This window comes from Aspergillus candidus (genome assembly GCF_002847045.1).
Source record: "Aspergillus candidus strain CBS 102.13 unplaced genomic scaffold BDW47scaffold_18, whole genome shotgun sequence".
Taxonomy (NCBI): Eukaryota; Fungi; Ascomycota; class Eurotiomycetes; order Eurotiales; family Aspergillaceae; genus Aspergillus; species Aspergillus candidus.
This window is the reverse complement of record NW_020194023.1, coordinates 181,486-204,151: the sequence shown is the minus strand read 5'-3', so window position 1 is coordinate 204,151 and position 22,666 is coordinate 181,486. Positions and strand designations below refer to the sequence as shown.

The 22,666-nt window shown below is 50.9% G+C and overlaps 7 protein-coding genes across 7 annotated transcripts; 5 read left to right on the top strand and 2 right to left on the bottom strand.

Annotated features, from left to right (window-relative positions):
* Positions 1-928: 928 nt before the first annotated feature.
* Positions 929-1,920, top strand: BDW47DRAFT_104634 (uncharacterized protein). Its single transcript, XM_024812372.1, has 4 exons — positions 929-1,205; positions 1,280-1,409; positions 1,472-1,651; positions 1,756-1,920. The coding sequence occupies exons 1-3, from the start codon at positions 1,086-1,088 to the stop codon at positions 1,501-1,503; spliced, it is 282 nt and encodes a 93-aa protein (XP_024672664.1). The 5' UTR covers positions 929-1,085; the 3' UTR covers positions 1,504-1,651; positions 1,756-1,920.
* Positions 1,921-2,205: 285 nt separating this feature from the next.
* On the top strand, positions 2,206-3,718 carry BDW47DRAFT_104632 (M24 family metallopeptidase). Its single transcript, XM_024812371.1, has one exon. It carries the CDS (start codon positions 2,305-2,307, stop codon positions 3,556-3,558), a length of 1,254 nt encoding a protein of 417 aa, XP_024672663.1. The 5' UTR covers positions 2,206-2,304; the 3' UTR covers positions 3,559-3,718.
* Positions 3,719-5,123: 1,405 nt separating this feature from the next.
* BDW47DRAFT_125181 (putative ubiquitin conjugating enzyme) lies at positions 5,124-12,525 on the top strand (the record flags this gene model as incomplete). The annotated part of the gene is made up of 5 exons (XM_024816346.1): positions 5,124-5,433; positions 7,082-7,185; positions 7,244-7,936; positions 9,144-9,330; positions 9,389-12,525. The coding sequence occupies 5 exons, from the start codon at positions 5,124-5,126 to the stop codon at positions 12,523-12,525; spliced, it is 4,431 nt and encodes a 1,476-aa protein (XP_024672662.1).
* Positions 12,526-13,029: 504 nt separating this feature from the next.
* Positions 13,030-15,181, top strand: BDW47DRAFT_104625 (uncharacterized protein). The gene is made up of 2 exons (XM_024812370.1): positions 13,030-13,617; positions 13,680-15,181. Exons 1-2 carry the CDS (start codon positions 13,531-13,533, stop codon positions 15,171-15,173), a joined length of 1,581 nt encoding a protein of 526 aa, XP_024672661.1. The 5' UTR covers positions 13,030-13,530; the 3' UTR covers positions 15,174-15,181.
* Positions 15,182-15,394: 213 nt separating this feature from the next.
* On the bottom strand, positions 15,395-17,264 carry BDW47DRAFT_131260 (MFS general substrate transporter; the record flags this gene model as incomplete). The annotated part of the gene is made up of 7 exons (XM_024817277.1): positions 15,395-15,530; positions 15,607-15,676; positions 15,741-15,745; positions 15,816-16,410; positions 16,495-16,804; positions 16,878-17,076; positions 17,188-17,264. The coding sequence occupies 7 exons, from the start codon at positions 17,262-17,264 to the stop codon at positions 15,395-15,397; spliced, it is 1,392 nt and encodes a 463-aa protein (XP_024672660.1).
* A 311-nt stretch (positions 17,265-17,575) lies between these two features.
* BDW47DRAFT_104623 (uncharacterized protein) lies at positions 17,576-19,474 on the bottom strand. The gene is made up of 3 exons (XM_024812369.1): positions 19,319-19,474; positions 19,163-19,263; positions 17,576-19,108 (listed from the first exon to the last, which is right to left on the bottom strand). The coding sequence occupies exons 1-3, from the start codon at positions 19,356-19,358 to the stop codon at positions 17,756-17,758; spliced, it is 1,494 nt and encodes a 497-aa protein (XP_024672659.1). The 5' UTR covers positions 19,359-19,474; the 3' UTR covers positions 17,576-17,755.
* A 356-nt stretch (positions 19,475-19,830) lies between these two features.
* BDW47DRAFT_21836 (uncharacterized protein) lies at positions 19,831-20,987 on the top strand. Its single transcript, XM_024818476.1, has one exon. It carries the CDS (start codon positions 20,021-20,023, stop codon positions 20,819-20,821), a length of 801 nt encoding a protein of 266 aa, XP_024672658.1. The 5' UTR covers positions 19,831-20,020; the 3' UTR covers positions 20,822-20,987.
* Positions 20,988-22,666: the final 1,679 nt, after the last annotated feature.

Here is a 22,666-nt window from a genome sequence, read left to right as displayed (position 1 = left end):
ATAACCAGTGTTAAACCGTCTCTGCCCTGGTTGTGTGAAACCCAGTAGAGATTGTTGTAACTGACTAATTTACAGATAATGATTCAACCAGCAAGAAAAGGAGGAAAGTGAAATCTCATGTGTTGTGAAAGAGAATATATAATAATAGGTGACCAACAGAGTGAAGAGTGAGGTTTGATGAGGATCAAAAAGAGCCCTCATCACGTGTTCTCTTCACCTGCCTTCTATTCACTTCATACATTGGACTAGGTAGACATTTATATGTCACTACCTAGTGGGACAGTGGGTTTTAATATCACTAACCACACACAAGTGGAACAGTGTAACGAGGCTGATTTTCCAAAGTGACCATACTTTGTATGAATTCAAATCAGCCAAGACTGGTGGAGTGATATATAGAAAGTGATGCTGTAGTGACAGTCCACCTCTATCTTTGTGATATTTCTGGACTGTCTGAGCTGTAAGCATTATAATTTACTGGTTCATCTACGGCAAACTTTTCCTAAACCTCGTTCGGACAATTCCCATTAATCTAGCGAAGAGAAGAGTTATCCAACAGAAATACTCAACTTTTCCATTTTCAGCCCATATTTCCCCTGGCAGTGTGTGAGCTAAACGGTATATGTTGTGATGTTTTACATATTTACACCTGAAATCCCTAGTACCACAGGGCTAGACAAACCAGTGGTCTCACATTCCCATGTGTATACAGTACTGATGGCCGAGGTGCTTCAGGCCCTCTGAAGAACTGATAAATAGAGACGTACATCTCAAAACCACCACTCAGATTGAGTGAAAATAACATATTCGAAAATGCCTTTGACGTAAAAATTTGCATCCCGAAATACAGTCCTCCCTGTTCTCGATGATCGACAAAACATATCATTCAAATTGTAAACTCACAAATGACTGGTACCACCATTGTATGCGACGATCGACATATAATTGTACAGCGTAGCAATAACCGTATGCACTCTGCAGGGGGATATTTATTTCAAGAATCCGTCATGAGAATATGACCTCTGTCCCCGAGCTTTTTGTATAAAGCCAAGTGAGGGTTCCTCTAAATACCCCTATTGCTTCAAATGAATCAAAAGTCCCAAACACAGTCAAGAGAACAATATCAAACACCAACAATGAAGCTGTCCATCCTCATCTCCTTCACAACCCTGCTTTCTTTGGCTGCAGGCTTCAGCCCCTGTATGGTGAGATTTGTCGCATAAGACTGAAGAAACTTTTCATGTCATGGTACATGCCCAGCTAACAAGTGGCCGTAAAGGAAAAATGTGCCCTGGACAACAGGGGCACTACTGACTGCACTACCATTAAATGCGCCTGTCACGACCAAAAGCTCCGGGACATCCTCTTCAAGTGCGTGGAGTCTAAATGCAGCCCTGGAGATCTTACTTGTATGTAACCCATACCTCTGGTTTGAGAGGAAGTGTGGCAACGAACTAATTTGTGAGGACAGCCGCAAAGCAGCTCGCGTCTCAGTGTCCGTAAAAAAAATTTGCGAAGCCAATTCGACCGAGTTGATGGACGTTCAGCCTGGTTGAAACCTTTTCCGGTGCTTGTCTTCGTTCGTTGGGAGATGAGGGACGACTGTGTGGGTAGAGCTTAGACTTGTGAGAATAGGCTGTTCCATCGCCATCTGAAACGCACTATTAATTTTCCCCCATATTGCTTCATGTAGACTGTATAGTGTAGTAATGGCGAGTTATATCCTTGAGGGAGTACGGGACCAGTAGGGCTTACTGTGAGCAGGTCACCAAAGTGGTCTTATTCAGTGAGACCCTCCATAAACTCGACCGGTCATTTGACCCTTTCTCAACGGTAAGAACTTGAATCATTAGATAAAAGTAGAGGCTGCATGTGCTATAAGGGTCTGCGTGATATGTTTTTTGTAGATTGGCAGGTGTTGCTTCAAACTTGGTTTGTTTCGTCGAGCCAACGGTAAATGATGAAGATTCTTCAAGGCCTCCACTCTCCATAAGAGCTAATTATAGGATACCTAAATTTGGACCGTATCAAGTCAATATCTGACGTGTCGTGTCGCTGGGCTGCATCGTCAAAGGGGTTATCAGATCGGTTCTAGTCGCACATCCCCACTCACGTCGATAGTGCCAAAGATTCCCCCTGATTTGTGATATATCGCAAAACAAATGCCCAAAATTATAATGTCCCACACCGTTGCAAAGCACTTAAGGTTATTGCAAGGAGCATCGACCGCCGGTCTTTCCTTCCTTCGCAACAGTCGAAGAATAGTACCAGTCACTCACCAATCGCAACCCCCGCCTTACCACAATGGGCGGACTCAAAATATCAGACCAGATGGGCTTCACCATCCAGCCCAGAGTAGGCCGTCTTCGAGCCCAGATGGCCAAGGAAAGAATCGACGCCATCGTCTGCTTCCAGCCTGAAAACAGCTTCTACCTAACGGGCTTCAGCCCCCTCATCTCCTCTCACCCCATAATCGCAGTGCTCGCGCCCCGCGGCGACCCAACCCTGCTGGTCTATGCCCTGCGTGACGACCACGCCCGCGCAGGAGCTTGGTCACCCGGAATGAAACTTTTCAGCACGCAAACAAGACAGGCGCCCACGAGACCCAGCTGGCAAGCAGCGTTGACTTCAATCCTAGCCAACCTCGACATGGAGGGGAAAACCATCGGTATCGAAGAGGAGTTCATTGCGCTGGAACGCGCCCGAGACCCAGAGAACAAGACCCCACCACCACCGGGGGCGAGGTTCGTCAACGTCACACCCCTGATCGGCCGATGCCGGCTAGTCAAAGACCCCGACGAGATCGCGAACGGCCGGATCGCAGCGCACATCGCAGACGTAGGCATGGAGGCGGCCATCGCGGCACTCGCCGGTGGAGACGTCACCGAACGGGACGTGACGATCGCGTCTACGCACGCCATGAACCAGCACTGGGCGAGGCACTACCCCGACGTCGAGGTGCGGCGAGTCGGGTCGTCGCCGTTCCCCTCATCGCCTGACGGCAGCAACCACCAGCAACAGCAGCACAGCGGGCTAGCGACGAGTGTCAATTCCGGACCGCGGAAGTTTTACCACGCGTGCGAGAACCACCCCACACTGCGGAGGCCGCAGCCAGCGGAAACGGTCTCCGTGACTGTGTGGGCCGTGGCGAACGGTATGCCTGCGAAGTTGGAGCGGACTGTCTGCGTGGGGCCTATACCGAGCGTGGAGAAGAGCGCTATTACCGCTGTATTGGGGATCCGGGATGAGATCGAGCCACTTTTGCGTCCTGGTACCCCCTTCAGCTACCTTTATGGCATGGCGCGTAAGGGATACAACGCCCGGGGATATGGTGCTAACTTACCGGGCCGCATTGGACATACTGTGGGGTTTGTGCCTCAAGAGCAGGCGCTCATTGATGGGGGGTCTTCTTTGATCTTGGAGCCAGGGATGATCATTATGCTCGAGCCTCATCTGCATATTTCCGGTCTTTGTGCGACACAGTATTCGGATACTGTGCTCATCACGGAAACGGGCCATGAGTATCTCACGCATAAGAGTGGTCACCTGGAAGTGTGATTTTGATCTCCAGAAATGGCTGGATTATACCTGTTTAGCATCGTGTGCAGCGTATGGGGGGTCTGCGAGGGCGTTTCGTTTGCGGAACTTTTTGTATATGGGATATTTGGGAGCCCTAGTGTCTTGGGCTCGTGCTAGCCTTCTGTTGACCAGATAGCTTACTCCAATAGCCAACTTCGAAAACACCGTTCTACTGCAAACGGTAAATGTAGTTGTTAGCTTGTAAAAAGCGAGGCTCATGAGGTTAATTACTTCCAATGTTCGTAGAAGACGGGGATAATGTGCGCTCCTCATCAAAAGATATACAACAAGTATACCAATCCCAGTCTAGAATAATTCACGACCAGCGGAGAGTACTCAGACCTTTTCGATATACACTACACTCCGTAGTTAGACTTGTGAACCCAACAGACAATCTGTGAGAACAGTGGTCAGTGAACGCACAGGGCGATCCCTCCATTCAACGGATCAAAACTGTGTTGGCTGCGTTGGGTAAACCCGCATTATTTGACAGTAGTAAGCCAGTCCAAAGATCCTGGGCGCCGCGCTCTTTTATTTTTTACATATGACTTTCAGCCTCGATAAAGTATCGTAGAAAGGCGTACGTAGCCTGCTAATATTATTACTCTCATTACTATAGTTATTTAAAATTCTTAGTAACTTTAAATAAGTCTACGAAATGTATATTTTTGGTCAAGCATCTCAGGATAAGATATTCTTGCAGTTATAAGCTTATTTAGCAAGGTATGATCCCGTGACTATAGGACCTCTATATAGATAGCTAGAAATCACTAGGATTGGTTTTCCAAGCACAGGGGTTTTCGAGGGAGGGATATTACCAGTCCCCTAGTGGTATTACTAGTTCTCTAGTGGTGCTACAAGCCCCCTGGTAATATTTTTTTTGGTATAGGTATCTCTTCCAGGAGTGCCAGCCACGCTTGTTTCAATTGATATGAAGGAAGAGACGTGTAGAGACGGGTGTCTGCGTGGTTAAAGGATGGTATAAAGAAGGAGGCGCGTAGAGACGGGCGTCTGCGTGATTAAAGGAGGATACAAAAAAAGAGTTTTGTAGAGACGGGTATCCGCGTGGTTGAGGGAGGATACAAAGGAGGAGATGTGTAGAGACGGGCGTCTCCGTGGTTAACGGCAGGAGTAAATGCAGGCAACAGCGGCGCTGACATGCTAAAATCTCACCGAAAGATTGGACTCTATACCCAATACACCCGAAAGGCTTCAAGATGCCAGTCTACTGTTAGCATGGGAGATAGGATTTACGCGACCCTCTGCATTGGGGACAATTGTGGATTAAACATAACTACCCCGACTGGACTGAGGTTGAAATATATAAGAACCTTCACATCTACCCAGTCAACCCATCGTTCGAATATTCCAAAACAGATTCAGTCTCTACCTCTGCTTGCAGTTATTCATAATCCATCAGTTTCCCTAATCTACTTTTAAGTATTCCACAAGGCAAGAAGAGCAGACTCCGAAAAAGACAAGCCACCAAGTCTAACCTTCCATGACCACAGACAACGACATCCCCATCACCATCTCCCCGCACAATGCACTTCCTCAGCGCCAGCCTCGTCCTCCTCGCTACGGCCGCTCGATTCGGCCTCGCAGAGCCAGTTCCTCTTCCGCTGGCCCTCCCAGCCGAGGATGAAACCGCCCACAACCTCACCGCGCGAAGCGACGGATGGGCCTACTTCTGCGACGACGCAAACTGCAATACCAACTGCCAAAAAAGGGGGTACTCGCTCAACAACCCGGGTTGTTTTGAGGTGCCCGAAGGGCGTCACAGCATGTACGCTCATAAGAGTCACAGTACCTTTCACTACGCGTTGATTCACTCCCCGAGCGCAAAGTGCCCCTGTCAGTCTAAATGCGATGGCTTTATTGCAAGAACCTACCATAGATCGTCTTGTGTCGAGGTCGAGCCGGGTAATTCTCTTCGCTGGATCAGCGGGGATTGTCCGAACAATCCTAAGCAGCTTTGCTGAAGAAGTCCTGAATACTGTGGAGAAGATTGGGGGCAACTCGGGACTAGTCTTGTGTCGCTTTTTTGATTGTGCTTAGTACGTTATATGCTTGCTTTGAACTTGTTGGAATATCTAGTCTGGGGCTCCCCTTCGAGCTTTGTCATTCGCGATCTGTATATCCATTGGATATTCTCCAATTGTTCAAGGTATAGAATTTGAAACAGCCGATGTCTGGCGATTAATGCGTGAATTAAGCTTTCAATCCATAGCTTTTCTCAGACATAAAGACCGAAGACATTTTGCTCTCCCTTCTATAAATGTTGAATGTATAGTAGTAAGGGATAGCCCATGGCTGCATGGGTCATTCTTTTATCAGCAAGTGGTTCCTTGTTTTGGGCGCACCCAGAACCCACGAGGGGCTTATCAGGGGCGAAGATTGCAATTAGTTCATAGGGTATATCAGTGAGTGCCGCCAGATAATTTTCAGAACCAAGGCAAGTAGTGAGGTCCTGGTTCATGTGGCCAAATGGCTGAGAGTGCAACGCAGTGTGTTTTCTAAGCAAGGAATTTAGTGGCAAACTCGGAAAACAACCCATGCAATCAGAGACACAAGAAGCATGTAAAGTCTTTTGAGGAGATGGTTCAATTATATAAAAACGAAACCAAAGTCAGATCTAGATCGGTGATCAGGTGATGGATCACGTTTCACTTTCTGCCCTAATTCGTTGCATTCACTGACTATTAGACAACATATGCTCCTTTGAGAAAGGAAACCAGAAATATCTTAAGTTACAGGGACATTCTGGGGCTTGAGGAAGACCGTGCATTGACTCCACCTCGATGGAGCACCAGACCATAGCGGAGAATATCGAGTCTACTCCGAACACGATGATACCTCGCGATGGATGAGTCCGGACGGGCAACTGGGATTGTCTTCGGAAAAAGGCATTTCGCAAATTGCTAAGGAAGTAGAAGAGATGATATTGACCGGGTAAGAAAACTCTTTCATCAAGTGCCCGAAGTAGTGAAGTCAAATGGGTCCAACGATCACCGTAGTCAGTGCTTCGTGACAACTCCTCTCTGGCTCCGACAAGGCTGCGCCCCAGGATCTTCACCCTAGTAGTTTTCACCACTAATCTATAAACAGCATCAAATCTCCACAAGACCCCAGCGAGCGCCAATAAAATCGTTACTTGTTCCCTCTGAAAAAAGCTTCCCTGGATTATCGGTCGGAGCACGAGGCAAGGCAGACTGACACGATTGGGAAAGGGGGCTTTGAGACAGCGAGGATAAAGTTATAGATGAGCCCATGTTGAATTGAACCTCGTTCAATTTTCGCATTTCATCGTGACAGTCTGACCCTGCGAAAGTCATTCACAAGAACCCTCTGACCGTCAACATCCTTTAACCAGTCTCCAATATGGCGCGCGGCGTCCACAATCCATTTCCCTCATCCTTGCGGTGTGAGTCGTGCCATCCCATAGAAAGCTTCACCCCAAAGATCGATTCAAAAGAGTGGCTGACGGTATTTGGTATCACAGGTGAAAGCAAAAAGGCATGTCGGATTCTCGAATCCTTCATCAATCCATCGATCACCGGTTCTCCAGGAACAGAGATTCCCCGCAAAGTGTTACAGAATGCGAAGGTACCAACTTCATAACCAGTATATCTACCATGACAGCGTAGTGATTGATGGGCGGTAGGGTCTCGTAATCTTCACCGCGACAAGAGCCGGGTTCATGGGATCCGTGCGATTCGGATCGGGGGTGATGATCGCGAGACTAGACAACGGAAGCTGGTCGGCACCCTCAGCCATCGCAACAGCGGGGGTAGGGTTTGGCGGGCTCTTCGGAGTCGAACTGACCGATTTGGTCTTCATTCTGAACGACGCCCGCGCCGTCCGCACATTCTCACAGATGGGGAGCCTCACCATAGGCGGGAACATCTCGGTCGCCACAGGGCCGGTCGGTCGCAGCGCGGAGTTCAGCACCGGCGCCAGCCTCAAGGGCTGTGCATCCATGTTTACCTACTGCAAGACCAAGGGCCTGTTGGGTGGTGCCACAGTAGAGGCGGGTATGATCTTGGAGCGGAGGGCTGCCAATCGGAAACTGTATAACTGCAACATCACCGCCGACAAAATTCTTCAAGGAGGGATTCGACCACCGCCTGAAGTCCAACCGTTGATGGACGTCTTGTATTCGGATGTTTTCTACACAGACCCTCAAAACAAGCCACCCAGAGACCCCCATATGCCGCTGTATGGCTCGATTGAAGCACCAGGCGCTCCTTCCTTTCCGTCATCAGAACAACAGGATCGGGGCCTTTCACCCCAGTCGCCCCAGTCGCCTTTATCAAACCAACAGCTCCAGTCACCAGCTGCGTCGGAATTACACGCAGTACCTAGTCAACAGGTCGCTGAATTGCCCACTGAGAGCCCGATCAGAACTCCCAGTGAACTACCGACCGAAGCTCCTCGAAGCAATCAGCGAGACGAAGGTAGTAGGGGGGGATGTCGGTTATTTGGTAGTCCAAAACCTAAGCCCAATGGGTTGCCCACAGAGCCGATCCCTGCACACAACGAAGTTGAGCATGGCGGAACCCAAGAAAGCCCATCTGTCAATCAGATACCCCCACCCAGTCGATCGCCTCCAGGGATACCAGCAACGCCATCTCAGGATCACGGCCAAGTAGAAGAAAGGGCTGATGGAGGTAATCCATCTGCGGATCCCACCTCTCCGCCCGGTGGAATGCCCAAAACGGCACTCCATGAGAAGGATGATCAAGCCGAACAGAGAACAAGCTAGTCATCCGCAACACAGCCACTGTCGTCCTGATGTGGTAGGGAAATGTACCAAAAAAGATAGCCGTTACACTGTCATATAGCCATATCTGTCAAGCCCGGACTGTCGAACACCGTCTCTATACTTTGTTAGCTGAGCAGTGAGACCATCGAGACAAAAACAGAGAAACGAAAGCAGACGTACGACCGCACAAAAACTCGCCGACTTACATCTAGGTTCTCAAGTTGAATCGATTGTGCCTTGGAAGGTTTCGGCTGGCCGGGAAATCAGGGATATCACCGATCTTCGATTCTTGAAAATAATCCAGATAATGAATGACAAATAATCACAGACTCTCGACACGGCTTGATACTGCTAGTTGTTGAGGTGTCAATGATCATGTACATAGCTTGCTGTCATAAGAGATAGTTCAATAATGCTATCAATATAATCTCGAATCTCGATCATTCGTTATCCAGAGCATTGGGATTAGAGTTGAGTCGTCCCTGAAAATTACATATGGTTGCGTCATTACCAGGAACACTTTATCTACAGTAATCTGCCAGGACTCTTCCTCTATCCTGTGCCATAGTTTGCAGTCAGACCGTTGTTCCGGTGTTGTAGCCTTGTGTGGCTGAAAATGGTGAATATCCATTCACTGTTCAGTTAGCCTTCACATTTGCCTTCCCCTCTCTCCCTCCATTTGACCACCTTTCCTCCATTTCTATCTCTGTTCTTACAATTCTCTGCAATATTCATCAACCCGCTTCTACCTTGCACTCTGCAAGAAATCTGCATGACAATACTAGCTAAGATCAAATAGTTGATGGGTTCTATGCAATCCAAGATGGGGAAGCCTTCATTTCGAGCAGACCTGTTGAAGGCGAGTGTCCCTGGACTGTTTCCCCACCTGACGAACGTCGGCAAGGGCCAAGATGATAGCTCCATATATTTCACCTATACCGCTCCCTCTGAGAAATATGGGTTCGATATTGAGGTCACGGTGATCGGTAAGTGGGAACCACCACCCTACTAACACAGTATGCTAACCCCAATGTGTGTCATCAGACATTGAAGAATACCCACGATCGCACACATACTTTGCTTGTGTGGTTGGCGACGCTGCCCCTTACGCTGTTCTTGAGGCCATATTGGACCGACAGCCGTCTTACAACGGGCGGGAGGTGTCGGATTTCTTGGTTTTCATCAGTCAGTGCATCGAGCATGCCATCCTGGTTTCGAAAATGGGGAATGATCATGCGCCACCCGGGTCGCAGATTCTAATAGACGAGGATGATTCTGAGGACGGTGTATACGAGACGGATTCGGAGGGCGGAGATATCATTACTACCAAGGTAGAGCGTGGGTCCGTCAGGAAAGCCCTAAGGCTCGAGCTGCGAGCTGCCAAGGCTGCCGGGTTCAAAGTGGGCTGTCTCGGAGATGTTGAGGGGGCCGTCATAATAAGCATTGCTTGTCGGGTTTCCAAGCTGGGTATTTCACCCGAGGCCTTGCACGCGTGGAACGTCCTCGCTTCTGAGTACCTGGTCTTGTTGATCCGCTACCCGGAGGGGTATATGGGGTTTGAGAAAATGATGTGCAGCAGTGCAGGTGGTCTTGGACAAGTGCAGTTCCACATTGGGCTCTGCGAGTTTTACAAACCGAGCCTGCAGGTTGCCCAGGAAGCCTTTCTTGGCCACGAGATCGGACAAGATAGCAACTGCAAGCAGCGAAAGCAAAATGTGGGCCGTTTGCTCAAACCATTTGTGGCTGGCAAGTCGATGAAAGACCTCCTCAACTCCCGCTTGGTGGATATGATTAAATTTCGGCTTGAGTACGGCTACACCTGGACTGGCGTCGAAAAGTTTGTCGACGATCGTCAGGGAAAGAACCAGAAACTATCGAAGAAGTCGTATTTTGCAGCCGACGGTTGGGACGGCTCTGCATCTCCGCTTCTCTGCGGTGACCAGTGCTCAGGCAAGCCGAAGGTGTCCCAGATATCGTTGATATTGGTCGCGATGCAATACACGCTGCGTCGGTTTGTCAAATGCCCAGAGTTTTGCTTGACGTGCTACAGCAGGGTCAATGCTGGATTTGAAGCTATCAAGCCATTCGTCTGCTCCAAGGAACTGTGCATGTTCCAATACATCCATTTTGACATGGGGCCCAGCATCGAGTGGGAGATTCTTGCACAGCCGTATGTTGTTGATCTCCTGATCAGCTTCTGCTATTTGAGGGCTGCAGCGGGCAAGCTGTCAGACTTTCCAACCGGGCTTGGCCTCAAAGTGCCCAAGGAGAAACCAACGCATTATAACATAGCAGCGAGCCCAAACGGCATCCTCGATCTGACACATCAGAGACTAACTACGGATAACAAGATAGGTGTTAAGCCAGGGGATTGCTTGGCTCTCGATCAACACAATAAATCCACTCGAACTATGCACCGCTCGCATTGTTGTGTCATTTCCGTGGATGACACGGGTTTTACAATTTCAGAGCCGGTGTATGAAGACACCCATAGCGGAAAAGCAGGCCTCAAGCTGTCGACCAAGGTCCGATACGAGCCATACGACTGCGATCTGGATAGCCTGGTCAAGAACAAGAAGCTCGAAGCGATTCGGGCGCTCATCAACACAATTCCCGATGTCAACTCAATGAAGTCTTTTATCTGTTCCAGAGGAGGCAGCGAACGTCCGCTATCCGATTGGAAAGAGGCAATATCGCCACCTGCGCTGTACGTATTGAAATGGATTGTGGCATCCAACCTGTCTTGCATTATGCTGGACGAAGACACCGAGCACCAAGTTTCGGGCGTGGATAAGTACCTCCAGTTTCGACTAGCCCAGGGATCGCCTGACAAGGAAAAGCGGTTTGTGAGAGCCGTCAAAGACAATACTGTTACGTCGAACCTAAGCCATCCCACTCTCTTCGCGTGGCACGGATCACCCGTGGAAAATTGGCACAGTATCTTACGCGAGGGCCTTAGATTCGATGGGATTCGTCACGGCCGTGCCTATGGTAACGGTGTGTATATGGCCCAGAAGTTTGAGACATCGCAGAGCTACTGCACCCATGAAGTTGCAATACCCACGGTCCTAGAAGATAAAACCGGCACGTCTTGGTGCAACAGTGCCCTGGGAATCCAAATGGCGGTATCGTTGAATGAGGTCGTCAACTCCCCTAAGGCCTTCGTGCACTGTTCGAAATTCTGCTATGTGGTTAGCCAACTTGACTGGATCCAGACCCGCTATCTCTTCGTTCGAGTGTCCACGTCGCCTCGGAACGAAACCAACAGACAGCCGCCGGCAATTACCTACATCCAGGACCCCTTGTATACCGCGATCGGCCCAACTGGAGAAGCTATTTGTGTTCCGATTTCAGTGACCAGCACGCGTCGCAACACCAACGTTTCCTCAAAAAGGTCCCCCTCGAATAAAATAGACAAGAGCCAGAAGCGCAAGAGGCAAGCCATCATAGACGATGGTCACGACAGTGTAACTACCCTGGACGAAGACCGCAGCATTTTAGCGTCCGACTCCGAGGATGAAGCTGCCAAGAGGAAAAAGATGCTCGACGACTCCCTGACCAAGACGGATTTTCGCCCGGGAACTTTGAAGGAATCCTCCCTGAGCCTGATGGCAGCCCCCAAGTACGCGACATCTACTGCAAACCGCGCCCTCCAACAGCGTCTTCAAGCGACCCTGAAAAGCCAGGACCAAGAACCCCTGCACCTTCGCGGCTGGTACATCGATCCCATCTTGATTGACAATGTGTACCAATGGATCGCCGAGCTGCACAGTTTCGACCCTTCACTACCGCTCGCAAAGGACATGAAGGCTCAACGGGTGACGAGCATTGTGCTGGAGATCCGCTTCCCACCGCAGTTTCCCATGTCGCCGCCCTTTGTGCGTGTGGTCCGTCCGCGTTTTGTGATGTGGAGCGCCGGCGGTGGCGGGCACGTTACCGCGGGTGGCGCCATGTGCCTTGAGTTGCTCACGGGGTCGGGTTGGCTGGCCGGATCGTCGATCGAGAGCATCCTGATCCAAGTGCGCATGGCCTTGACCAACCTGGACCCGGTCCCAGCTCGGCTGGATATGCGCTTAGCCAATGTCGACTATACCGTGCAGGAGGCGGTGACCGCATACAAGCGGGTCTGTCTCGCACATGGGTGGAAGATCCCCGATGATTTGGACAAGGTACAGTGGTAGATTGGAAATGGACAGGGATCTCGAGAATAGAGTTGGATAACAGGAAAGTTGCCGCTTGAGTTTTCACAGCCGCTGTCTTGATTCCATGAAAGGGAAGTGCGCAAGGAAAATATGCTGGATATTTGCTCAGTCCCCCATTTTCATTTTTTTTTTTTTTTTTTTTCAAACTGCATCGGGTGTCCAATACAGCCATCTATCATGCAGCAAGCACCGAGGCGTTAGTATTCGTAATTAGCATTATTATCAGACTGGATTTGCCGAATTCCAATTCTTGGGTCGCGGGTGAAGTTGTATTTCATCGTACACTTAGTCTAATTCTACGCCGTCGGGGAATATACCCATGCGACCCCACTGACATGCCCGAGTGCGTTGACAGTAGAGTGGCAACAGTGGGTCTACCGGAGCACAAGGAGTCGTTCACACCTTGATATCGAGTGCGACTCAATCTATTTAAACCAGTCAGCTCATTTATATCAACCGTGGCACCATTGGGTAAATGAACAAGCGCAATTAACAAGTCTCAAGAGATCATCCGTCGGACCAGGCAGGGGGATTATGCAGGAACAAAAGGCAATTGCTACCTGATGTTTTTACTTCACGATATGACGCCATTGCACGCCATTCTTGTTCTTCATCATAAGTTCTGGAACGCGATTCCCAGTCGGCTCACATGCTCTGCTCGACCAGCCGAGGAGCTCCGCTTCGTCTCCTGATCGTCCGTTGAATTACCCGGAATGCTATACCGCTTACTTTGACATCCTGTCACAACTCACGACAGCTACGCACTGCCGATCTTCTTCTCATTTAATAATCCTAGAGACGCAGAGACCTCCCAGATCTGCAGAGCGATTATGCAACGATATGGGGTAATCTCTTAGCGAGTGCCGCGGACGGTTAATGCAAGTGCATCCCGCAGGACGGGGAAAGACAGTTTAAAGAGACCGATCCCGCCAGGGAAGATCGGTGGATTGAGTACTACAGCTTGTTTGTTACACATAGTCAAGGATGCATGCTAAGTACATCCTCGCGCTGATCGGCGCAGCAGCCGCAGGGCCCTTGGAAGGCCTTCGTGGGGGACTTGAGAGACGAGGTGTACGTGCCCTTAACATCTTTTCGCCCTCAAATGCGGGGGACTAATGAGGAAATAAACCCAGGTCTCCCCAATCCCCCCCCTTCAGATCGCCAAGGGTGAGAAATTCATCGGTGCCCCCACAGTCGCCAAACCCCTTGACGCCAGGGTCGCATTCAGCCCCAATGCCATGAACATGCACCAAGACGGTGGCAACACCGGCACCATTGATCTCCCTGGCCCCCTTGGGAAGGACCTGAAATTGACCACGGCAGTTGGCGGCCTGCACATTCTGCTGTGGACTCGGAAGGGTCAGATGGTAGTGGGCTATACGACCTTGAGCTTGTCAGGGCTGAAATGGGGCATCGCGGCCGTTGGGGAGGACATGAGCGTGCAGGCAGAATGGTACCCCGAGGTGGACGGGCAGACGCTCAACGTAGCCTACATGGAGCTGATGCTGGAGACGAACGAGCTGGTCGTCACGTCCAAAGAAGGGCAGATCTACATTATAAAGGTCAAGGAGGACGACGAGAAGCCGTCGCTGGAGCTCCAGCAAATGATCAACCTGACGTCGACTCTCGGCAAGGGCGAGATGCTCATGAACGCCATGTACGACTCGGAGCAGAACCTCTGGTTCAGCAGCGGCGGGTTGCGTGAGAATGGTGGTCACGGTGACTCGGCACAGAACAGCTCGACGATCGGATACCTCGAGAAAGGAGGCATGGGCGTGATCCACGAGCTTCACATCGAGGACCAGATGATTGAGAACGGCATTGCCGTGGACGGGACCACCGCGTACGTCATCACCGGCCCCTCCGGCAAGCAGGACAAGGCCGGCGCAAAAGGATACTTCATCGCCTTCGGCCCCGGCAAGGACAAGTCACTCACGACCCACTGGAATGTGACTTACGACGCAGGCGACAAGAAGAAGCCCGGCTCGTTCTCGCGTGGATCAGGCGCGACGCCCGCGCTCATGGGCGACCAATACGTCGCAATGACGGACGCAAAGGAAGGCCAGTCGCAGCTGGTGATCTACCACCAGAAGGCGCAGAAAGATGCCGAGTCGCAGGTTGTGTGCAGCGTGCCGGTCTTCCCCGAGACCGGGAGCAAGATCGACATCGCGCCGCTGGTCCACAAGCAGGGTGACACGTACAGCGTGTACCTGTGCAACGGGTACAACGCGCCCCCGCTGTTCTACGCCGACACGGGTACCCTCAACGGCAAGTGGAATAACCTGACGCAGATGACGCCGGGCGTTGCGCGCATCGACGTGTCCTCCGAGGGCAAGTGCAACATTGCCTGGGAGAAGGACGACCTGCGCATTCAGTCCGTCCCGATCATCTCAACGAAGAACGGCCTGGTGTACGGATACACCCAGGCGGAGGAGTTCACGGAAGACGGGCTTTACGTGTGGTACATTGTGGCCCTGGACTACAGGACGGGCGAGGAGGTGTGGAGAATCCGTGCTGGCGCCGGTGGCACGTTCAACGATGATTTTCAGCCTGGAGCGCTGGGTCCGGACGGCAGCTTCTACCAGAGTGTTATCGGAGGGTTGATCCGTCTGCAGGATGGGGCTTAATTGGTGATGCTTCATGGAGTTTTAGAGTCATGTTGCTATGGTGGTCTCGATGTGTTGTCTTTCGGAAGTGATATGAGGAGACAACTGAAATTACATTAATAAATATAATGATATTGAACATACTTATCTCTGATTTATGGAATAAAACCCAAGCTACATAGTCAAACATGGCGGCAAATTAGACCTCTTTCCATAGTCTAGAGCTAAAATAACTTTCTTATCTATAATGTATACATCTTGCCCATACTCAGCTTCATGCTCCGACGATTAGAAAGCATATAAACCAAGACCTGCACGCCCGTCAGGACCAGCCCAACTAGGACCAATGCGATCATTATGAGCACTCCTCTAGGATAACTTTATGGAAAAAGAGTTAGACCGGTATGGTGTTGTCACAAAGACACGGACGGGGAAAAGAAAGAGAAAGTCTTACAGTGTGGAAGCTTCATCACCACGAAAGATCTGCGTGCCTGCCATGAGGCCACCTGTAGCCGTCATAACGACTGAAGATAGTCAGTACTGTCCGTATAAAGGCAAGAACATTGGTATACTGATCGATGTACGTACACATTCTATGTGTACCCAGCGCAAGTTAGCATATATCGACTTGGTTAGGGGGAAAAAAAAGATAGAAAAACATACGCGACACTAACACTCCTCTCCGCCCTACAATGACAATTAATCTGAATCCACGCATTGTGAATAGGATGATACCCCACAGCAAGGCCATTAACAGTCGTCCACAGGGCAAACATCCCCCACTTGCCGACAGGCGCATGGAGCAGTGCTTTCAGCACGACGAGCGCCACAAGATAGCACACCATGGCGAGCATGACGACGATACCGCGTTGTTTCGTCTTATCGCTGAGCCAGGCAAAGAAGAGAATGACGGGGAGGGTGAGGAAGCTTCCTACTGCTGCTAGGGCGTTGGACTGGCTGCGTGGGAAGCCGAGTGACATAATGATGCTGGGGGTGTAGGTCGTGAGGGGGCTCCATGTTGCGAAGACACAGGCTGTTGCGATGAAGTGGGCCCATTTGTGGGTGTTGGTTAGGGTTTTCCATACTGTTTTGAGGGGGATGGTGGTGTGGTTTCTAGGGGGGTTTGTTTTCGTATCGGTGGGCGTTTCGTCGTCGCTTTCTGTTAAGCTGGTCGCTGTTGCTTCCTCAGCATCTTCGTCTCTTTCAGGGAGAAACAGCAGCAGCAATATTGCCACTATCATCGACCATACCCCCTCAACTGCAACACATTAGCAACCGGCTCCCTTCTCCCTACCCATACCTCCAACCAGCTCCAGCTCAGGCCAACGCGGGTTAAACATACCTAAAAACAGCCACTGCCACCCCGCCAGCCCACCCCTCCCATCCAACCTTAGCAACGCGGCCCCCAACAACGGCGACACGGCCGTCCCACCAAACATCCCAAAGAAGAAGATCGCGATGCGCGTCGTGATCTGTTCTTTCGAATACCACGTCGACAAAGTATACATCGCAGCGGGGATATACCCGGCCTCCGCAAGACCAAGCACAGCGCGCGTGACTAAAAATCCCGTTCGATCACGCACGAAGACTTGTAGTGCCGCGATGATGCCGAATACGAGGACTTGGCTGCCTATCCAGCGGCGGGGACCGAACTGGGTCTGGCGTTAGCCGCAGGGGGATAGAGGGCTGCAGGGCTGCTGTTGCTGTGGGTGATGGCGTACGTACGATGGGGAGAAGCATGTTAGAAGGAATCTCGAGAACGATGACACCGAGAAACATCAGCTGGTTCCCGAGATTGATGGTATTTTGGTCGACGTGGATGTCGTCAGCGAATCCCCCTGTTAGGGCGCTCGAGATGTTTGTCCGGTCGAGTTGGTAGGTGGCGAAGCCGAGGACAAGGAGTGGGAGAACTTGGAGGTCTGCGCTTTGTGGGTGTCAGAATCTGTATTGCTATAGCTAACCAACTAGGTAGCTAGATAGATAGGTAGGTGGGGAGGTAATGTCGCAGTGGTGAGCGTGGAGAGTCCTGACGTACAGCCTGCGCGACGACACAGTTTCTGACTTCGTGTCATGGCTAGATTCTCGAAAGTGAATGTCTGTGTCGCTATCCATTCTCAGTGTCTTTATCTATTATCAAGGGAACTGGGGAAATGACGAGGGCTGGATATGCGATGGGCTTTATTGGTGATGTGCAGGGACCTTGTGGCCGGGGGATGGCAACCTTTGGGGTGATAAGATATTCGGTGGATCTGCACGTCATATTTTTAGAGAACCGTTTGGTTTTTCTATTCGATTTATACGAGAAATTTGAAAATATGATGTGTGGTGACTGCTGGGAGTATAGACAGTGTATTAATGTTCCTGTCCTTGGGGTTTGTACAATATATCAAACTAATAAAACCAATTAATTATTAATTGAATAACTACAAACTGTGCAATTAAAACAGCACCATATTTCACTATTAACATCGGGTATAATATCTTCCAGTCACATTCGTCTTATCTCAATGGTCTTTGGCACCCTGGAAAGTGCCATTATCGGACCAACCTGACTTGAACCACTCCACTGCCTCCGCGTGGTTCACCTCCCACGCCATAGAACTTTAAGACAAGAACAGCTCATCCCTGCCCGTAGCATGCGCATTAGCATGCGCATTGGCGTGGGAACTGACATTGCTGGACGACGAGGCAGACCGCCCTGGTGCCAGGTTCAGGGGAACATTGTTATCGCTTTGCTTCCGAATATTCAACGGAGCGGGCGTCGCGGTAGGCGACAATGCAGCATCCTGACTAGCAGCCAGAACACCCGACGCATGACCGTCCTGCGGATGGCCATTTGCTGCGTGATTTAGAGACTGGGTGCGTCCCGGGGCATACCCGATCGTCGGGGACGGCTGAGAAGCCGGCGGGTTATAGTTGGGCTGTTGGCCGGACGCACTAGGCGGGGTGTTGTCGGCTGGGAGTTCGCAAATCGCTGGGATATTGGTACTGTCCAATTCCGCGATCGGGGGCGGCGGGGCAGATTCAGAATGTAGCTCTGCAGTGTTTGGTGGGGGCTGGTAGGATTGGGACGGATGTGAGTAGGGTGAGTGAGAATGAGGAGAATGAGGATGAGGAGAATGAGGGTGGGGCGAGTGAGGATTCGGTGAGTGGAAATAGCCCGGGTAAGGTTGAGGTGAGTAGGGCGGGGGTGGATCGGACGAAGGTTGATAGGACTGAGATGAATAGGTTTGCGGTGAGTGAGATTGATGTTGATAGGGCTGAGGTGAATAGGTTTGCGTTGGGTGAGGTTGTTGTTGATAGGAATCAGGAGAGTAAGGAGTAGCGCCCGGAGAGTATGGGGGGTGACCGAGCGAGTTGGGCGAGTGTGGGTTGGCCATGTGCGGACTGGGCGTGGGCCGTGGTGGCGGCGATGGCGGCTTTCCCACCGATGAGACATTGATCGTCGAGGTTGAAGGAGTTGAAGTGCGAGGTGCATTGGCGTTCAAAAAATCTATCAGGCGTTTGGACTCTGGCGGGGCGGGTATTTCCCCTTTGAGCACCTGCTTTGCTTTCACCCGTTTGCCGTACATCTTACTATTGGCATCAGAGCGCTCCAGGAGTACACCACCCTCAAAAGTATGCCCGAGGTAGAGCCCGCGGGCCTTGGAATAAGTATACAGACCAGCCTGGTCGCGGCTAGAGCATTTTCCGAACGGCCCTAGGGCCATGGAGCAGTCACTTCCCACAGTGAGGGCACCTGCTCGGGAAAAAGTATCGACGGCTTTGTCCGTATTGAGGACGAGGAGAAAGTCCGTCAGCTCCAAACCCAGATGGGTACCTGCTCCCAACCCCCCGGTCGCAATAGCGGACGGGGCGGACCAGGTTCCATCTGGTAACCGGGCCACGATCAACCCCGAGCCAAATTTGATCGAGGCCAATGCGCCGAGGGTGAAAACCGAGAAAACCACAAATCCCTAGGGACCAGATGTTAGATATCCATTCGATTCAGACATGACCGAATCGGTTACCTTGGCTTCTGTGAGCACCTTGCTTGGAATCGCTGCATCCCGAGCTGTATCTTTGGGGTTGATGAATGATTCTAGGATCTTCGCGGCCTTCGAGCATTCGCCTATAGGGACGTTAGCAGCGCCCCTGGATACGGACGAGTGCTCATCAAGACATACTGGCCATCGACGCGGGCAGTGGGTTATTGAAGCCTAGCATGGTGGATGATGCCCTGAACGGAGGGCGATGGTAAACACTGACAGGTCGTGAACAAACGGCGGATGTTATCTATTTTTTATTTCGTCGCGACTAGCGTTATCGAACCCTGGGCAGACAGACAAGGCTCGTTCGTTGCGCCGATCGTCGTCGGGCTTCGTATCAACAACTTGTAGTTAGCCTGGCTGGGGCTGTGCCAATATATTATTGGATCCATCCAACGCCCCATTTCCCAACATGGCACGCTAAGATAAATTAGTTTGGGTCAATAAAAAGCATGTGGATACACCCCACCGTCTGGAGTAATGTGACAAACAGGAATCTGGGTCGTTGTTGTTTCCCTTTGATCATGGCAGTGCTAGGATGATAAGACGTCGGCAAATTCCCGAGTAATCCGTGAGTTTATTTGCAGGAAGTCAGAGAAGTTGAAGCTTGATTTCTCGTGATCTCTTGGCGGCCACGTGTGTTGGCCTGGGGCAGCTACTGCTGCTGACATGATCCGGTTTATTTATAGAGAATGGCCCCCGCCCCTTTCTTGACCTTCCATCTTCCATCGATCCACCCACCGGTGCTTCTCCATCAATCTACCTCGATGGATCATCGATATCCATTTACGGTTAATCCCTTGAGGTAACGGTAATCACAGTCTAAATTGTTTGTTCGGTATGGCCGACCCGGGAAACCATGGCCTCCCGGACTCTCCGTCCCTGAGCGCGTCGAAACAACGAGTGACGTGGGATCCGGTCCCCTCTACTTCCCTGGGCCACCTTCGAGTATCTTGGGAACCACCATCAGAGGCATCTCCACTTTTGCCTTCGTCTTCGCCACCTCATCACTATCCTCGGCGCCCAACCGTCACATCCCATCGACGGCGATGGTCGGTGGTGGGGTGTATCGCCTTGCTAACCACGATTGTTCTCGCCATCCTCGTTCTAGCTTTTACCCTCCCGGCGATCATCAAGGTGTATGCGCAACGAGCGACTGTATTTCATATCGAGTCCCTGACGTATGAGCCCTCGGGGCAGGACTGGTCGCGTGCACGAATTAAGGGTACTTTCTTCACCGACGCCGACCGGGTGAAAAGTTCGTGGATCGGCGGAGTAGGCCGGCTGACCACCTGGGTTGCCAGCGAGGTTGAGACCCGCGAGGGAGATACGCTCGAGATCTACCAGCCGGTTTTTGGGCACATCGTTACGATTAACGCATCTCTCCCACGAATCCAGGTGAATGTTCGTAACGGTCAATCCACAGACTTGGATTTTTTGTCAGATATCAAGCGTGTTTCAGATGGGGGGAGTCCGACGAGCCCAATTGATTGGGAAGACCAGAAGGACGGTGGGATCCTTGCCAAGGCTGACGTGCATCTCCGGTCCGGGTGGCTTGATTTGGGGAGACAGGAATTTTTCCTGACCGTGCAGTACAAGGGTAGGCTTTCAGGGCCTGGTGCCCAAATTAATTCATTTTGACCATCTTGCAGGCGGCGAAATTTCTTCTTTGGTAGAGGCGGAGGTTGCAGGGATCGAGATCCCCAAACCAAAGGACACTATGACCTGGGCTGGTGACGTGCATACATCCCTTGCGGTAGACCTTTCTCTGCCGTTCCCGTTGACCGTCCCCGTCGCACAGTACGATGTTCTGCTGCCGGGGTGTTCGATCGAGCCATACATACTAGTTGGGCAAGTTGGGACAATGACTGCCGTTGAGGTCCGGCCTGGTCAACCTGCCAGGATAGCGTTGGACGGCCATTTCTTCAAATTCTCGCATGAGCTGCGCAAGGCTTGCGGTGAAGGTTCGTTGATCAGCACAATAGCGACCGGGCACCGTTTGGACGGCACTGTGCCGGCATACCTTCGTCAGGTCGGCCCAGGCGACCCAGTAGAGGGCTCTCCGACCCTGGTATCATTGAAGGGGGTTGCATTGGACCCTGTCGTGTCGTATCTGGTCGATCGGTCACCATCCCTTTAGTGTGCACGCGCGACCCCAGGCACGTAGGCAATAGCTGAGTCGTCATCCATAAATGTATGGTAACCCCAGACTGAGTATCAAAACATGGTCTCACAACAGCAGATTTCCTTGCTCATTACACAGCCTCGGCCACCGACGAGCAATTTAGTACCCACTAAAACGAAATACTTCGACATCTGATTGTCCGTCTTGTTTCACATCTTGATCATCAATAGCCATCCCACTGTGGACGTAATACACCTTCTATCAGCCTGACATAAGCACTTAAATCCCACACCTATTGGTAGGAAGGGAGTCAAAGAAACTAGCTGTCCACAGAGTAATCAAGCTGCGCTTTGGCGATTTCAGCAACCAGACACATTCGAAACATTGTCGTGGCGTAGAGCACATGATGGAGCCATCAATGGAGGTCTTAAACCTCTATTGAGAGCTGTCTGTCATGCGGGGAATTGTTTGTCGAGCTGTTTGTCTGGTCAGCGGTTTATCCATTGGTTACATTTCCCCGCACCCAGACGCGGTGCCTGGCCCAATGGTCACTTGATACAACTCATTGTCTGCCAGCTCCCTTACTTCATCAGTCCAACTCTTTTCTTTCCTTTCTTGACTCGATCATCCTCTCGTCCCTTTACATTGCTAATATACCTGAAAAGGGACTGCCAACATCACCCGCACAGAATGCCCCTCGCCACAGCATCCCTCAACGGAACCACACTGGCTGAAACTGATACATGGGAGACGGTGGAGGGGAACATTTACGTATGCACCCAGTAGCATATCAAAAGATGAACGATCTTAAAGCAAATACTAACGGATACTTGAAATCTAGTTCCCTCCCGAATCCATCAAAGACAAGTCCCTGTTCGTACCGAGTGACATGACCACATATTGCCCGTGGAAAGGAGATGCCTCATACTACAACGTCCTAATCGGAGGTGAGTATTCCTGTTACGAGATCCTTCATGTCCAATGCGATGAGACTGTATCGGTGGAAGATTGGGTTTCCAAAGTGTTGGTCGGAGATGGGCTAACTGGGGGAATTGTAGATAAGAAGATCCGCGACGCCGCATGGTATTATGCTCACCCGTATGATGCCGCGATCAAGATCAAGAATCATATTGCATTTTGTGGGTTTCTTTTTTTCGCGTGCACTGTGTCAAACTAGAAGTACTAAGGGCAGCGCTGACCTTTGACAGACAAGGACAAGGTCGATATCGCATCTGCATGAAGATATGGCGTTGATGATCTCAGGATGAATCTGGCGCATTTGCAGCGATTGGATAGGGCAATGGACAAGTTTAACTGCATTGGTAGTCCCTTATTGGTATTAGATCTTTTGTTCATTTCTA

Bases quoted from the DNA above. Each gene is read 5' to 3' on its own strand.
- BDW47DRAFT_104634 (XM_024812372.1), top strand. From the start codon at position 1,086: ATGAATCAAAAGTCCCAAACACAGTCAAGAGAACAATATCAAACACCA. The intron at 1,206-1,279 runs GTGAGATTTGTC...GTGGCCGTAAAG, and splicing joins CAGGCTTCAGCCCCTGTATG to GAAAAATGTGCCCTGGACAA. The intron at 1,410-1,471 runs GTATGTAACCCA...TTGTGAGGACAG, and splicing joins CAGCCCTGGAGATCTTACTT to CCGCAAAGCAGCTCGCGTCT.
- BDW47DRAFT_104632 (XM_024812371.1), top strand. From the start codon at position 2,305: ATGGGCGGACTCAAAATATCAGACCAGATGGGCTTCACCATCCAGCCC.
- BDW47DRAFT_104625 (XM_024812370.1), top strand. From the start codon at position 13,531: ATGCATGCTAAGTACATCCTCGCGCTGATCGGCGCAGCAGCCGCAGGG. The intron at 13,618-13,679 runs GTACGTGCCCTT...AAATAAACCCAG, and splicing joins GGGGACTTGAGAGACGAGGT to GTCTCCCCAATCCCCCCCCT.
- BDW47DRAFT_104623 (XM_024812369.1), bottom strand. From the start codon at position 19,358: ATGCTAGGCTTCAATAACCCACTGCCCGCGTCGATGGCCA. The intron at 19,264-19,318 runs GTATGTCTTGAT...ACGTCCCTATAG, and splicing joins ACTGCCCGCGTCGATGGCCA to GCGAATGCTCGAAGGCCGCG. The intron at 19,109-19,162 runs GTAACCGATTCG...TCTGGTCCCTAG, and splicing joins AGGTGCTCACAGAAGCCAAG to GGATTTGTGGTTTTCTCGGT.
- BDW47DRAFT_21836 (XM_024818476.1), top strand. From the start codon at position 20,021: ATGGCCGACCCGGGAAACCATGGCCTCCCGGACTCTCCGTCCCTGAGC.